Genomic DNA, 17,290 nt, shown 5'->3' with positions numbered 1-17,290 from the left:
GAAGTTAAGTGAACTGCATATTTAAGGTAACCAGTAAGAAGTTCAAAATTTGTTGCGTAGAGGTATGATGAGTGAGAGATTGAGGTGGTGAGTGGTGAGTGATTGATGTTAAGTGAGAAAAATAGGAGAGTGTGGTTAAGTGTAGAAAGAGAGAGGAGAGTGGGTGACATGAGAGTGAAGAGAGTGCAGTAAGAGAGAGAAAATGTGATTAAAAAGCGTGTAATGAGTGATAAATATGATTGTGTACAAAATATAGTTTTTTATGAGATTCTTTCTCTATCTAGTTTGCGAGAGTGTGTTTATATTGCAGAAATTCTGGCATGTAATAGACTGCAAAAAATTCCTACAGTTGGTATCAGAGCTTCCACGTACTTTCTACAAGTGGTTTTAGAGCTCTAGGAAATTCTTACAATAAATTGCCACAAGGGCGCCATGCTCTAAGAGACCAGACTACGTCAAACTGAGAATTAAGAAACACCCTTTAATGCTTTAGCTGCCGAGAATTAGATTAAGTGAAGCAAATCCTTTAATGTTTTACACTCAATCTGCTGATGAATATTGTTGGTTTAGGTCCTAAACTTGAACACTAGAAAATCAAATGAGGCTTGTTGGAATATGCACATGTTCCCTAGAACGTATCATTTCATTTGTTCCCAAGTAAACCAAAGAAAAACCATGGGATCAAGTCCTAAAAAGATGAAAGGAGTCTAGTTCTATGAAAAAACATTCTTATCCTTTTCAAAAATGAAACTCTTATAAAGAGGACTCAACAACATTCTAGTATATCTTCCAAATGCTTTCAAATGTGACCATAATAATGGAGAGATTGCTTTGGCAAGTCCGTGGTGACGAGTAGTAACATGGGAAAGGGGTATGAGACTTGAGGAGGGTCAAGGATAAGACAAGCTAGACTGATCAACTGAGCAAAATTAGGAAAGTGAAACAGAGTTTTGACAAAAGTGCAATAATCCTTAGAAATAGTCATGAAACATAAAACTGATTGAAAGAGGGAGACATGGAGGCACAGCGAGTCAGGAAGAATCTAGGATATCAGGGGCACAAAAGGCAACAAGCACAATGAGTATAGAGTTTTTGAAAGAGATTAGACAGGCAGAAATAGATCTGCATACGAAGTTATACCTAATCAGACACTAACCATTATAACACCAGGTAACAAAGAGATCTGCCTATGAAGTTATAACTAATCAGACACTAAACATAAGAACACGAAGTTACAATGAACTGCAAAGTTTTAGGGTGAGTTTTAATCATATTAGAGATCACCAAGACTCACATTTTCCAAATCATACAATGGATATAATGTTTTCAAACCAAACATAAGAAAATAAAGAGGAGGAAGAACTGTAACAACATGTGAAAAAACTTATTGAGCCAAACATTCCACTGTCCACTTCCATCATAAATAACCGCAACAATGGATCCATTTTTTTATGATTAAACAATTCCATTAAAGGAATTATATTTCTCTCATCAAAATAGTATTCAAGCATGAACAATGCATCAATGTCCTACATGAGTTTCTTGTGTCCTTTAATATCCCCAACTACTACTTCTAACTAATATAGACCCCACTGTTTTGGCGTTGTCCCTGAATGTATAACATCTAAAGAAGCTATATGTTTCCAAGAGATGCTTTAGCATATTTATCTAAACAGTAAATTATAATTCACTCAAGTCACCATTTCTGTGTAGGAAACTATAATCCTCTAATAATTCAACAAATGCAATCATATATTTTCAAGAGCTGGTTTACCAATTTATCGAAACAGTAAACCATAATTCACTCATGTCACCAATTCTAGGTTGAATTCAGGAAACTATAATCTTCATGTAATTCAACAAATGCAATTATATATCTTCAACAGTTGTTTTAACACACACATCTAAACAGTAAACTATACTTCACTCAAATCGCCAATCCTAGGTTGAATTCAAGAAAATATAATTCCTCAAATAATTCAATAACTGCAAACATATGGAAAAAGACTCATTTCTCTAATAAAGGTTATTAACAATACAAAAGAGTTGCTAATGCAGTAATTATAAATTGGATTTCGCACATTCTTATCAGATTCATATCCCTTCCAAATAACACATAAAAGATGACAATTCATTACTCAGTTTAAAAGAGAAAATGGGAAGTTAAAGGAAATTAAAAGCATAACTGTCTGTATTCCTGCCAAAATCTATAGGAAAAAAAAAAACAGCCTCATCTAAATCCACACTTGAGATCCTCAATCTCCATATTAACTCTCAAGGGCACTAGTTAAGCTACAAATATGAAATCCTTCAGTAGCTCATGCTCAAGAGAGAGAGAAAAGATCCTAGAGAGAGAATAACTAAATGAACGAGAATATCCAGTTTACCGGGGTCTCATTGGCTAAAACACTTAATCCATAACCAAAACATGACAAAGAGAAAATTCCACAAACCACAAAAAGGAGATCAAATGACTTCTTCAGAAGCGGAGCTTAGTGAAGAACCACCTGTTCTTCCCAGTCTTGAACCTCTCCTCAAATCGAGCCTTAGCGTCTTTAGCAACAGTGACCTTCTTATCATGAGATTGCAGAGCCTCGAGTGTGATTATATCTTTGAGATCGACATCAAGAGTGTATCGAGTAGGCATGATGTGGTTGTAGTTTACCAGTTTGACGAAGACCTTAACCCTAGATTTCTTTGCAGTCTTCTTTGCTGAATCCTTCCTGATAACCTTTTTAGGATATTTCGCGATCCCTGCAACAAGGCAATGGCCATATGGGCGATCTCTCGTCCCTTCATCAAAGGCACGAATAATCACGGCTTTGCGACCAGCAAATCGACCTTGAAGGAGGATCACGGCCTTGTTAGGCTTCAAAAACTTCACCATCTTTGCTTCTTCTGATGCCTCCTCTCTCTCGCTCTCTCTCTCTCTCTCTCTCTGTAAGCGAAACGCAAGGTTTGTAGAAATAGGGTTTTTAAGGACAATGAAACCCTAGAATTGGTATTGGCGAATGTGGGAGATCGCATAAAAGCCCTTGTTTTTATTTGAAATGACAATAGAAAGCAAAAGGGGAAGATCACAGAAAGCCCTTGTCTTTGTTTGAATGACACGAATAGGACCTCACGGGTCGTGTTGGGCATAGTTTTGGAGGCCATTATGCAAAGCACACGGTTTATATAAGTCCCCGGACTCATAATTACAAATGCGCCCCGTTCTTAATAATCTATTTTGGAAAGAATTTTGGCCTTCATTTTTAAGAAACATATAATCTCTAAGATGGAGATCAGTTATATGTAAATAAATAAATTTTAAAGACTGAAAATAAATAATTTTTTAATGATATATTTATTGGTTTTTGATTTTTTTGGTTTTCGATTTTTTTTTTTTTTTTTAAAGGACAGCCTTTTACATTCATATTTAAGATGGATATTTATGCGACAGGAATGCATCCCCACGCAAATAATAATTTTCCTGCCTAATGATCATGTTTCATCTCCAATCCAAATTCATAGGCTCAAATGAGGGACTTTAGCGCAATATATTTAGAGTATATTTGGAAAAAGGTTCATATAGGGGTGAGGCCCTAAACAATATTCAAAAATTCATTATAACGAGAGGGGGGGGTCCTTTATGACCTCTCTTTCAAATGAAAACTATCAAATAAAAAATTAAATTAAAAAGAATAAAAATAAATATGAGGCAAGTCAGTCTCTGACAAAACCGGGGAACCGTCACTAACATAACCGAAGAACTGGCCGGCTCCGGCCAGTTCATAAGGGAACCAACCGATCGGTTCCCAGCATATGGTTGGAAGTCATAACAACCAAAATATTGCATAGTCCTAACAATTTTACACCATAAAAATACAGTGCTTGTTTAAAACATTGCACCAATTTACAAACTTCATAAGTTATGTCCTTTTTCAAATTTGACAAAGGATAATTATATCTAGAAATAGTAACATTTTGAAGGAGTACTTGCATTCATAATTTGTGAAATAAGAGACTTTCTCATAAGGGTGCAATTTGTATAGAGCCGAGGCTCTAAACAATCAAAATTGAGCCCACCTTCAAATAGTGTTGGGAAAAACGGTTCCGTGCGGGAAAATTTTGTGATAGCCTTAAATTATATTTTCATCTTTAGTTATAAATTTAAAGTTTCAAAAATAGTGTAGATCGATCAGATCTATGAAAACTTGAAAATCTTAAAAAATGACAGTCGAAAAATGCGTTACAAGATGCACCATTTCCAAAACTTGAAATTTATTTTTTTCTCATGTCCATGCATCTTGATGTCGAGATGATCAATTTGATGATATTCGGGTATCAAAACAACCTCTTCTAGTTAATGCTTTGAAGTAGGCTCTAATTTGATTGTTTAGCGCATGGGCTCTATATAAACTTTTCCCTTCTTAAAAATAGAAATAAGAGGGAGATTCTTGCGATAAATCCTATCCTCCATATGCTAAACTCTCTCTGCCTGTTTTTAAAAGATCACCTACCTATGTTACCTCTGGCAAATAGGGTCCCCATATATTCTAACAAAAACGTATCAAACCTGCTATTGAATATATCCACAATAGACAAACACTAGTTCAATGCGTCACTAAAATAAGAACATATGATGAAACTCTTATGGAAAGAGTTTATATAGAGCCGAGGCACTAACCAATCAAATTAGAGTACACAAAAATTTCACTATAAGAGGTTGTTTTCATGCTCAAATTGATCATCCCGACATTAAGATGCATGGACATGAGAAAAAAAAAATGGATTTTAAGTTTTGAAAATAGGGAATCTTGTAATGCAATTTTGGACTGTCAATTTTCAAGATTTTCAAGTTTTTATAGATTTGCTTGTTCTATACTATTTTTGAAGCTTTAAATTTTATAATTAAAAATGAAAATATATTTTAGAGAAAATATCTCCATAAACTCTATTTTTAAGTTTCATTTCTCCGTAAACCCAAGGTTTTAAAACCTATCTAGCTGTATAAATATTCTATTTATTATATTTTTAAACCCTCTAAACCAACTTTATCTTATTATTTAGCCCAAACAAATTTCACAAAGACATTATTTTTAAACCCCTCTCTCTATGTTTTTCTCATTCTCTCCAATCTCCCAAACCCCTCCCTTTCTCTATTCCTCCAACTCTCTCTCCCTCCCCCGGTGTCTCTCACCCTATTCCCCCAACTCTCTCTCTCTCTCTCTCTTGAAAGAAGTACATGAAGATAGAGAAAGAAGAGAGAAAGCTAGGTTTTTTTTGAGATGTCTTTTTCAAATTTGTTTTGACTTAAATATTAAGGTAAAAATGGATAAATATAGTTTAGGTGGTAGAAGATATAAAAGATGAAATCTCTATGTTGTAAGATAGGTTTGAAAAGTTTGAGTCCATCGAAAAATGAAATTTAAAAATTGGGTCTATAGAGATATTTTCCCTATATTTTAAAATTATCATAAAAAATTTCAATATTAAAACTTCATTTCTCCATACGATTTGAAGGGGCTCTAATTTGATTATTTAGAACCTTGGGTCTATACAAACTGCATCCAATTCATATTAACCCTTGTGAACAACTGAAACCGTAGGTCTCTTGTTTATGGAAAATATGGCCTCGATTTTCATCTCGCAAAAGGTCCTAATTATTAAGGCTCAGAATTTACCAGGTTAGGATCCGAAACCCAAATTTTGGATCCTATCCAAATCTAAAATTTGGATACGATGGATTGGATCCGGATAGAATTTGGGTACAAATGGATCCGATCTGGATCCAACCCAGTTATTAATATATTATATGCATATATGTTATAAACCGTTTTGTTATATATAATTTTATGGTATAAAATAATATATAAAATACATTTCTTTTAATACGATTGGATCCGGATCTGGATCGAGATCCAGATTCAAATCTAAATTGAGATCCAGATCGAGATCCGGATCCAAATTTGAATCTTCTGGATCCGATCGCATCGGAATCCAAATCCGTATCCCATGTATACTTTTCATATATGAATCCAGATCTTTCCGGACCCGATCCGACCCATCGCAGCCTATTAGTTATCCCTCATATGCGAAATTGGACGGCAAAGGTGTGCCAATTTTTGCATCCGAAACAACATTTTTGGAACTTTCTTACACCTCCAGTGTCACACCTCAAGAATTTACAATACTGTTATTCCTGAGATGTGACAGACAAAACATATATACATCTATTGATAGGACAAATTTACAGTGGCGAGGTCTTACAAAGTAAATAAAGAAAGCTAGCACAACAACATTATCTTCCAAGGTTGATCTTGACTAGCACTCAAAATGAATCCGCAGTTATCCTGATAAAATATTTACCATAGTTTGATGAGTTTGGCTACTCAGTAAGTGATCATCATAATCCTAAAAAATATTTATGATTGAAAGATATCAATATTTTCAAAAAGAAGATCTATTAACATAAATGCATCAACAGTTTCACTTTCAATAAATGCATAATTAAGTATAACCCGAATAATTGAAATGCACATAACACTTTAACGCGTCAATGCATAATTCAAAGGATTTCACAAAATACCCTACTGGCGTCCCTAGTAGGTCACCTATATACCCCATCAGTGTCCTGATAGGTCCACTTAATCCCTATCGGCGTCCCAGATAGGTCCACTTAATCCCTGCAGGTCCACTTACACCTCACCGGCGTACCGGATGAGTCCACTTAATCCCTACCGGCGTCCCGGATAAGTCCACTTATACCTCACCGGCGAACCGGATGAGTCCACTTGCATACTTAAATTATTTCAAAATCTCTTTAAACATTTGAAAGCAGCAAATATCATGTACTCAACATATCACTGAAATCACTAATATAAATTTCACTGACACCACTAATAACAGTCACTTTCAATAACATTTCAACCAATCAAATATTTTGGGCTCAAATTTAGAAAGGTAACAATTTATAAAGACATTCTAGCATAATTGCCAATCTAATATGTATAGGAAAACTCTTATAGAAATTCAAGAATACGAAATTATCACAATTTATGGGATGTTAATTTGCAAATAAACATTTCACAACAATGCTATAATCAAATGCAAAAATATCAATTTTCAGATAATAAGGCAGTCATTCGCATATGAAATTTACAATGTCTAAATATTTAAAAACAGTAGAAAGAAATCTCACAATTTTACTAAAAGCAGAAATATCACATTTATTTCTAATAATTTGATAGTATCTAAAATTTTCTAACAATAGCCAAGAAAAATAAATAAATTTATTTTTCTAAGAATTTACAGCATTTAAAATTTCTAACATAGATAAAATATCACAATTTTTATTAAAAAGATTATTTTTCAAGATAATGAGGTCATGTGCGCATAAAATTTATCGCACCTAAAATTCATGATAATAAACAGAAATCTTTATTTCATTTTATTTTTAAAAAGAATGGATTATTTTTCGAGACAATGAGGTCACTTACACACAAAACTGATAAAATAAAGATCTTAGACGAAAATATCACTATTTATTAAAAATAGACTATTTTTCAAAAAGACGATATCACTTACCTAAAATATTTGAGAGGAACTTCGATAAAATTCGGCTAGAGAGAGATAGGCGGTGAGAGCACCATGGATAAAGTCCTTCGAAGAAGTAAAGCCGAAAGGCTTTTCAGTGACACTTTTTAGACCAAAGGATAATTTCTTTTATAAAACATACATGGCTTAACACGCATGATGCAAAACGTCACGCATCATTTAAGTGTGTCAATAGAGGGTTAACTGCAACTGCCACCACACAATATTACAATTAAGCAGCATCTTATGGAGGCACGTCAACTTTACTTACGCTGGCAAGAAGAAAAGTTTTGGACGCTTGCATACAATTATGATAAAAGAGCTGATGGACCAAAAGTCCACCTTAAAGGAATGGACTAGCAGAAAAAAACTATTTGAAAAATAGTAACTTTGAATTATTAATCAAATATCCAAGAAACCTGAGTCCATATTTAAATTGAGGAGTATTCTTTTTTTTTGCATAAGAGAAAGATGGTCCCCGTTGTGCATTTTGCCACCATGAATTATCGTTCTAAATATTTCATTATATATTTTATTTTATTTGATTTATTTATTTATTTTTATTGTATTTATTCTATTAAAACTATTATTATTATTTTTTTTTTAAAAAAAAAATTTCAAGATTATTACATCCAGACACTCAATTTCACATCTTGGCCGATTCAAGCACGATTGTGTTTTAGTCAATGCTTAACAAAAGCTCTCTTAGCTTTAGTGGTAAGAGGTATATTAGGGTATAAGTGGCCAAGTAAACGTTACCAAATAACTCAAATTAAGCACTACAAGTGATCTAAGACCATTGTTAGAAAAACCGGGCGTCGAAAAACCAGGCGATCTAACCGGTAACCGCTTGGTTAGATCGGAACCGGCTCCTTGCCGGATCCAGTTTTGGTGATTGACCAGTATTTTAAAAATAATAAATAAATAAATAAATATATATCTATATATATATATATATTTATATATATCGCCTGATTTACCAATTAAGCCGGTTAAACCACTCCCAGCCCCATATCTGGTGAACAGTGTCTAAGACTGAATAAATAGAACACTTGATCCATACTTGGGCTTGACCAGTTGAGGCTACCCGAACTATGCAGAATGAAAATAGCATACTAGAAAGTCCAAAATGGTAGGCTCCTGTCAATATTTATGTCATCACTTGCACCTAACTTAAAATAAGGCCATGGAAGATGATTGGCTTCAAATAGACCACAAGTGGAGTCAATAATGAGAACTGGTCTTAGCTTTCCCTTGCCTAACTTACACTGTTGTTCTTCTAATCCTCCTCAAGAATGAAGGATTCTTCAAACCTTCTCTTCACATTGAGATGCATAGAGAAAAAAGAGTGACAAGTTCCATGTATGCACACTGATAATCTTGGCCATGGCTCATCATGTTTTGATGGTTTGCTCCCCTGCACAAGGTCACATCAACCCCGCTCTTGAACTCGCTAAGCGGCTCGTCAAGAAGGATTTGCGTGTCACCTTTGCCACCACAGCGCACGGTCTTAGCCGCATCCATCAAGCCATCGACATTGTCTCCTTTGCCTCCTACTCTGATGGTTTCGACCAAGGATTCGACAATTCTATTGCTTTTGCAGACTATGTATCCCAATTCAAGCGCTTGGGCTCCGAAACATTGGCAGCTCTAATTCGCAACTTGGCTAGCCAAGGTTGTCCTGTAACCTTTATCATATACAATTCTGTGGTCCCTTGGTCAGCTGATGTCGCCGATGAGCTCGGAATCCCCTCTGCCCTCCATTGGATACAATCCGCGACTGTATTCGTGATTTACTGGAACCACTTTCGCGGCAGCAAAAGTAGCAGTTACCTCATTTCAACTACCAATGTTAGAGTTACAGGCATGCCATTACTTAACATAGAGGACCTCCCCTCCTTCCTCCAACCATCAAATACTAATAATATTGCAGTCGAATCGCTTGTAGAGCTGTTTGAGATGCTGGATAGCAGAAGGATTGATTGGGTGATAGCTAGTACTTTTGATGCATTAGAGAAGGATTTGATATCGGCTATGGAGAAGGAAAATATGACACTCTTAAGCATAGGGCCATTGGTCCCATCAGCATTTATCGATGGAAAAAATCCTGAAGATACAACTTTTGGGGGTGACATGTGGGAGAAGTCCAAGGACTACATGGAGTGGCTTGGCTCCAAGCCTGTTGGATCTGTGGTCTACGTCTCTTTTGGTAGCTTGAGAGTTCTCTCACCAATGCAAGCTAGGAACATAGCCCGAGCATTGTCAGAAAGCAGGCATTCTTACCTGTGGGTTGTTGGATCATCAGAAAAGGCTCTACAAAACATAGAAATTGAAGATAGTGAGAGGGGTCTGGTGGTGGGTTGGTGCAACCAAGTGGAGCTGTTGGCACACCCTTCAATTGGGTGCTTCGTGATGCATGGCGGATGGAACTCGACAATCGAGAGCTTGGTGGCAGGAGTGCCAATGGTGGTTTTACCAGAATGGAGTGACCAAACCACAAATGCATGGCTGGTAGAGAGGGTGTGGAAGTGTGGTGTGAGAGCGAAGGTCAGGGAAGATGGGGTCTTGGAGGAGGCGGAGCTGAAGAGGTGCATTGAGCTTGTAATGGGTGGTGGTGAAGAGGGAGCAGAGATGAAGAAGAAGGCAAGGGAATTGAGTTGGTTGGCAAAGGACGCATGGAAAGAAGGGGGGTCATCAGAAATCAATCTTGATCGACTTTTAGAGAAGATTGTAGCATAGAGCTGATCAGCTTTTAGAGTAGATTGTAACATACAGTTGGCGTGATTTATGTCCTATATGTGTTTGTTTTTTTGAATGAATGTGTACATGTTTATGGTTTGGTTTAGTTAATGGAAGAATTATTCATGTTTTCTCAGTGTCATCAAATTTACTCGTGTAAACAATCTAAGCATGCATTTTTTGGGATATAGACGTTCAAACCACCAAAAATTTTGACAAAAATGGAGTTTTGTGTTTACCTAATTAAATTCCGCTTTCTTCTAAAAAAAATTAGTGCTAATGGCTTGTAAATATTTTTCAAATCAATGGTTAATTCAGCCATTATTATCTCTTTAAAGATGTCATTAGTGTCAGTTTTCTATCCGCTTGGGTATTCCACTACAGTTGTCTCCTTGTTCCGTCTCCCTGGTCTTGAAGTATTTTCCGAGTCCTCCATGGATCTCCTAGTGGAAGAAGGTACTCATTGTGACTAAGCGAAATCCACTTCATTTGCCATTCCTGTGGACAACGACAGTCATGGAGGAGATCATAGGCATCACCAAAAGAGACATTCCATGTTTCTAGATATGCTAATATGAAACTCACCTTTAATAGTGGGGGTTGATATGGCAGTACTCTATTATTACAGACCCTCTTTTTCTTTAACAATTTCCTCTCAGTACCCATATAATCTGTGCCTGGTATTATTGTATACTTTTCTAAATCAACGAATTGGTTAAATAAGAATATCCCTTTGAATGTTGAATTAGTCATAATTTAATCCTCTATGATTAATCACTTCACAGTTTGGGAACCCATGGTTCATAAGGAGCCCCTAACCAGCTGGTTTCTTTCTTACCTTCTTCTTCTCCCAGAAAAGTCATTTATATACTCTGTGTCTACTATCCGCATTCTCCAAGTAACATATAAAACCAAGCCCATGTGGCGCTTTTACTGAAAGCCAGTAGAGATGAATGAATGTGAGGCATCCTTGGTAGTTTGAAATGGAACTTAAAAGCCTGAGAATAACATATGGGTAAGATATTTGACCCATAAACAGCACAAGTACCTTGACACCTCAAACAAAGGACCTTCATTCCTCATATTTCCTAGTGTGCAAGATTCAAATAATGTTGGCTAGGAATTAACAAATATGAATGAGGAGAAGTGTGGACTACCAATAGTCCAGACAAGAACATTTTCCACCTTTGAAATGGTGAAAGCGGTAAGGATCCCTCAATGTGATCTCCCTCCAAGTGATTCCACTCACAAACTTGTATACCGTATGACAATCTCCACAAACACGAAGGTTTTTCATAACCATTAAACTAGATTCTTCAGGGGTGTTCATCAACCCAAAAGCTAGTGCGAGCTTTTCACTGTGGTTCCAAAGGTTATGCTCCTTCTGTTCTTCATCAGTATCATGCAAAACAAAGCTTGTATCAGCAACATAACCAGCCTCTTTGATCATCTCTATAATCTCCATCAATTTATCATAAATCTCTTCAATTTGTGGGTGAGTTCGGTCCCCCATGCCAAATGAACTCACTTTGTTCTTCACCTTAATCCAGCTACAACCAGGATGCTTCCTTACTTGAATTGAGTTCATACTCCCTCTCACCTTCTCCACATCCTTCCACTTTCCCTTTGCAGCATATATATTAGAAAGAAGAACATAAGCAGAATCATCTTGTGGATTTAAGACAAGAAGTTCCTTAGCTGCTCGCTTACCCATCTCTAAATTCCCATGGGTTCTACATGCTGCAAGCAAGCTTCTCCAAACAAGGCCATTCGGGGAAATTGGCATCTCCATGATAAACGTCTCTGCCTCAATAAGTCTTCCTGAACGACCAAGCAGATCAACCATACACACACAATGTTCTATACCAGGTGGGACCCCAAAATTTGAAGTCATCAAAGAGAAGTAAGAGAGACCCTCATCAACTAAACCCACATGGTTGCATGCAGAAAGAAGAGCAACAAAGGTTACATGATCAGGTTTCAAACCCACTTTAAGCATTCTTTGGAAAGCTTCTCTAGCTTTCTCAAAGTACCCATGCCTTGCATACCCGGATATCAAAGTGTTCCATAAAGCTCGCCCTTTATCAGAACTAGTTTCAGAGAATATCCTTTCTGCATCACCCAATTTTCCCCCTTTTCCATACATATCAGTTATTGCAGTTAACACATGTGCATTAGCTTCGAACCCCTGCTTAACAATCAATGCATGAACCTGCTGACCCTCTTCTATGACTGCTAAACTAGCACAGGCGGCGAGGCAACCAGAGAGACTGAAGTGGTCGATCTCATATCCAGCCTGTAGCATTTGCATGAACAATTTAAGAGATTCTTCGCCACGACCATGATGGGCATTTGCAGCTATCATGGCATTCCATGAGACATTGCTCTTGTTAGAGAGGTTATTGAAGATCTCAGCACTTGAATCGAGATCACCACACTTTGCGTACATCATGAGAAGGGAATTCCTCACATATTCATCGGACCCAAATCCATATACAATTACACGTGCATGTAATGGCATGCCATGAACCATTAAGTCCTCTGAAGTTGAACAAGAAGCAAGTATGTTAACCATGGTGATGTAGTTCATATCAGAGCATCCTTGTCTCATCAGATTGAAGACCTTGAAAGCCTCTTCTGTCTCTTCATTATCAGCATGCCCACCAACCATGGCATTCCAAGTCACAACATCTGGTTTGGCAATTACACCAAAAACACGTACTGCTTCTTCCATTGCATCACACTTGGCATACATGGTCACCAATGTATTCATTATCAGCACATTTTCTTGGAGCCCCCCATGAACTACATGAGTATGGAGCATTTTTCCCTTTCCCAGGGAGTCAGGACTCAAACATGCTGAAAGTGCATTTGTCAAAGTCACATGATTGATTTCATCACCATTCCAAAGCATTTGTGATAAGAGATCAAATGCATATTGGCATTGGTTATTATGTGCATAGCATCCTATCATGGAATTCCATGTTATGATATCTTTTTTGGGCATTGAATGAAATACAAGCTCTGAATGGCCTGAGCAACCAGAGTAGGTATACATGTGAATAAGTGTGTTGCAAATCGGAATAACAGAGTCGAGCCCAATTTTCATGGCATACCCATGAATTCCCTTCCCCCATTTTAGATTCTCCACAGAGCAACAAGCTGTTATTAAACTAGAGAGAGTGTTAGAATCGGGCCACATATTAGCATTTAGCATTTCCTTAAAACATTCAAAACTAAAATCAAACAACCCATCATGTACGAACACAGAAATCATCGAAGTCCAAGAGATTGTGTCTAGTTCGGGCATCCATTTAAAGACCCTCTCAGCATCTTCTATGCATCCAAAATTCCCAAACATGGTAACCAGTGCATTTCCAACTGATACATTGTCTTCGTATCCAGTCTTCACAACATGGCCAATCACCTGGGCCCCCAAAAATTCATTTCCTAAAGCCCAACAAGAGCTGATCACAGATGCGAAAGTGTTCTGATTTGCTTCGCATCCTTTTCTTCTCATTTGACAGTAGAGCTCAATTGCTTCCTCCGGTCTACCAAAGTTCATGTAACCCACTATCATTGCAGTCCAAGAAACCACATTTCTCTCAATCATCTCTTCAAATACTTTTCTTGCACATAAGATAGAGCCATGGCTTCCATATAAGTGTAAAAGAGCAGTGGAAACAAAGACATCAGCCAATAATCCACCTCTTACTATGCAACCATGAACCATTTCACCATGTTTCCCTTGAGAAGACCTTGCACAAGCTGTGAGGACACTTGCTAGAGCAAACCCATTAATGAGCTTCACACCATCTCTCTTCATCTCAGAGAACAAATCCATGGCTTCATGGTAACGACCCAATTGCACATAGCCTGAGATGATGGTGTTCCATGATGCCTCATTTCTCACAGGCATTGCTCTGAGCACATGGTAGGCTTCTTCAAATTTCCCAAATTTCGCATACATGGAGATCAAGGTGTTATTTTGAAACAGGCTGAGTTTGAAAGACTTTCTCATTGAAACACCATGGATTGCTTTTCCATGATTCAGAGTACTGATTTCCGAGAAACCACGACGGAGATCGAGACCACCCATTTGCGAAACTATGGAGAGTCGGGAGATATTCAGGGTGCCATGGCTTGTGGGTCTGGTTTGATAGGAGAAGAAGGAATTGGGTTTCTTTTGTTGTTGAAGAAGAAGAGCATTCTGGGAAGAAAAATTAATGGTGAATTTGTGCCTGAAAATTGAAGATGGCTTAGAATGCAAAGCCAGCTTTCTAAATTCAAATACCAGTGTTTTTCTCTCTCTCCATAGACGGGCAACGGCTATGACAGAAGAACATGACCGCGTCCAACTTTTTTTGAAATATTTCGCGAAATATCGCGGGATTTTCGTTCATTCAATTAGATTACCATAAAAACGATTTCTGTGGAAGGCGGGCCCAACAAAAGAATGTAATCCCGAGATCTGTAGTTTTGTTTTAAGAACTTTGCACTTCTCTCTTGTTTTTAATGATATTTAACAAACTTTGGTTGATTTTGAAAATTAATTTCATGGAAGATGGTTGATCTTTTGGTTATACTTTAAGTAGTCCAAATTTTTGCTAGAATCACGTTGAGTTGTATAATAAATATATTTTTTTTACCGTTCTAATAATAGATGGGGTTTTGGTGGGTGAGCTAGTATTCCAAAAAATCCACAATCCAGGTTGGGAGCTGTCAATCTATGTCGGGAATTGGTGGGGACCGATTCCGAACGGGGAATCGGTCCAATTCTGATAAATTCATCAACTTTCGTTAGGAAACTAAGCGAGTCTGTCACCAAACCAGGCGATCAAAATCGACTGAATTGCCTAGTCTTCCTACCCATTCCAATTTTCACTATTTTATTTTCAAAATTTTAATTTTTAAATTTACAATTATTGTTTACGTTTTTTAGACAATTCTAGCATGGGAGAATTTGTCCAATACTGATCCATCCAAAGGGTGACCGATCTGGGTTTTAAAACATTGGGTCAGCCAATGCAAGATTATTTCAGAATCCAACTTAGAGATGATTTTGGACTCGAAAAATTTTCAAGCCGATGATGTCCGCACTATGATATGGATGACAATGAAAAATAGATTTAGACCTTCAGTTTTTTTTTCCCAAAATGTTTATCACAGGTCACTTTAATTCTTTGCATATCATCATATATACAATATTTTTTATGAATCTAGAGTGAGTCAAGGGGTACAGCATGTCGGGTCTAGCAGGACCCTGACCCAGACTTAAACCCAAACTTAACTGAACCCGACTAGACCCAATCAGACCTTGGTCGGGTCTACCTGTCGGGTTGTTCCCCATATGCAACATATTTTATTTTTGCTCTTCTTTAGCACACATGTCGCACGGTGTTAGTGAGCTAATATCAGCTATCATCACCAAAAAATGAAAAAAAAAAGTATATAATGATACCATTTACTTTTAGTACAAGGTGGTCACAATTAATCTTGACCATTTGATGTAAAATAGGTTGACTGCATTTATTTTATTGCCCAAACTCAATATTAAAAAAAAAAATTTCAAACTTTGTGACACATCCAAGCTATTAGATTTCATATGGTATGAATATAAGTAATTGTGACATCCTTATACTAAAAGTAAATAATCTCACTGTATATACTTCCTTTTGGAAATGGTCACCCTGAAAATTTTAACCAAGCTAAATTTATCCGAGAATTAGAAAGTAAGTCATGTTTACAAATTTATCGGAGGGTAAATCAACAAGAATTAAATGTTCCCAACCATTTATATTACCAAATACAATAAGGTATTTTCGACATTACCTCAAGTAATATTTAGAGTTTTAGCTTTTTATTCATGTTGACATGTGTCAACAATTTGACATGTATACAATATTAGACACTTTGTTCGTATATGTCAAGCTAGTTAAGTGGCATATTTGAAGTATCGATGCTATGTAGCTATTTAAACTTTAATGATTAAATATAGGTACACTACGTAATTAAGAGAACTATGCATAACAAAATATTTTAAGCAGCATTTTATTTGTTTATTATTAATTAGACACTTTTAAATTTCATACATTTAGTTAAACTTGATAACTAAAATTTTTAAAGTTTTTATTTTTATTTTTATTAATTAAGTTAGGATTTGCAAGCCCGCCACATTATGATAAGAAAATAAATAATAACTAATAGAGAATGAAAATTCAATCATAAACATTCCAATTAGCTACAATAGTGATCATTATGTTTTTTGAAAAAATAAGGAATAAGAGATAAAAAGAGATTATTGATATATATTTATCTTATTTTGGCTGTTAGAGAATACAATGAAGTGTCTCTTAAACACGACAACCATGTTGGTATTATTGTAATACTGCAAATTTTCATGTATTAACATAGATTTGTGAAGGACACAATTGCACCATCTTCATAATTTTGTGGAGGCGGGGATAGCTCAGTTGGGAGAGCGTCAGACTGAAGATCTGAAGGTCGCGTGTTCGATCCACGCTCACCGCATTTGTTTTTTATTGGCCGATTTATTCTAAATTTTATTTTGGGAAATTAGGTAAATACTTTATTATGAAAATACCTAATAGGTTCCTTTTTTCATTGGCCGACTTATTCTAAATTTTATTTTTTAGATTTATTTTTTTAAAAAAAAGAAACTATCCATTTTCGGTTAAATTTTATTTTTTAGATTTATTTATTTTAACAATGGTATGGGTTTAAAGCCTGAACTGTCTTCTCTAAGCATATTCTTTTGTTCTCTTTGGGTGATCTAAATGGGGTTTGATTTTGATTTTAAGGACGAGGAGATTGCGATGGTTCCACCGTCATGGCTGAAACCTCTTTTAGGAACGAGCTTCTTTCACCAATGCAAGTCACATGGCGATTCAAACAAGAGTGAATGCAGCATGTTATGTTTTAACTGAATAATTGGCACTCTCTACTCCTCTGG

The 17,290-nt window shown here is 36.4% G+C and overlaps 3 protein-coding genes and 1 non-coding gene across 4 annotated transcripts; 2 read left to right on the top strand and 2 right to left on the bottom strand.

Annotated features, from left to right (window-relative positions):
• Positions 1-2,073: 2,073 nt before the first annotated feature.
• On the bottom strand, positions 2,074-2,943 carry LOC18443183 (large ribosomal subunit protein eL27x). The gene has a single exon (XM_006853375.4). It carries the CDS (start codon positions 2,885-2,887, stop codon positions 2,480-2,482), a length of 408 nt encoding a protein of 135 aa, XP_006853437.1. The 5' UTR covers positions 2,888-2,943; the 3' UTR covers positions 2,074-2,479.
• Positions 2,944-8,899: 5,956 nt separating this feature from the next.
• On the top strand, positions 8,900-10,448 carry LOC18443182 (crocetin glucosyltransferase, chloroplastic). The gene has a single exon (XM_006853374.4). The coding sequence runs from the start codon at positions 8,965-8,967 to the stop codon at positions 10,315-10,317; it is 1,353 nt and encodes a 450-aa protein (XP_006853436.1). The 5' UTR covers positions 8,900-8,964; the 3' UTR covers positions 10,318-10,448.
• Positions 8,901-14,827, bottom strand: LOC18443181 (pentatricopeptide repeat-containing protein At2g03880, mitochondrial). The gene has a single exon (XM_011628333.3). The coding sequence runs from the start codon at positions 14,414-14,416 to the stop codon at positions 11,471-11,473; it is 2,946 nt and encodes a 981-aa protein (XP_011626635.3). The 5' UTR covers positions 14,417-14,827; the 3' UTR covers positions 8,901-11,470.
• A 1,948-nt stretch (positions 14,828-16,775) lies between these two features.
• Positions 16,776-16,848, top strand: TRNAF-GAA (transfer RNA phenylalanine (anticodon GAA)). Its single transcript has one exon. It is a non-coding gene; the product is annotated as a tRNA-Phe (tRNA).
• Positions 16,849-17,290: the final 442 nt, after the last annotated feature.

The sequence above is a fragment of the Amborella trichopoda genome, chromosome 2 (assembly GCF_054954075.1).
Source record: "Amborella trichopoda isolate Santa Cruz 75 chromosome 2, AtrichopodaSantaCruz75HAP2 v2.0, whole genome shotgun sequence".
Lineage (NCBI taxonomy): Eukaryota > Viridiplantae > Streptophyta > Magnoliopsida > Amborellales > Amborellaceae > Amborella > Amborella trichopoda.
Note: the sequence above shows the minus strand (reverse complement) of the source record. Positions and strands in the feature narration are given on the sequence as shown.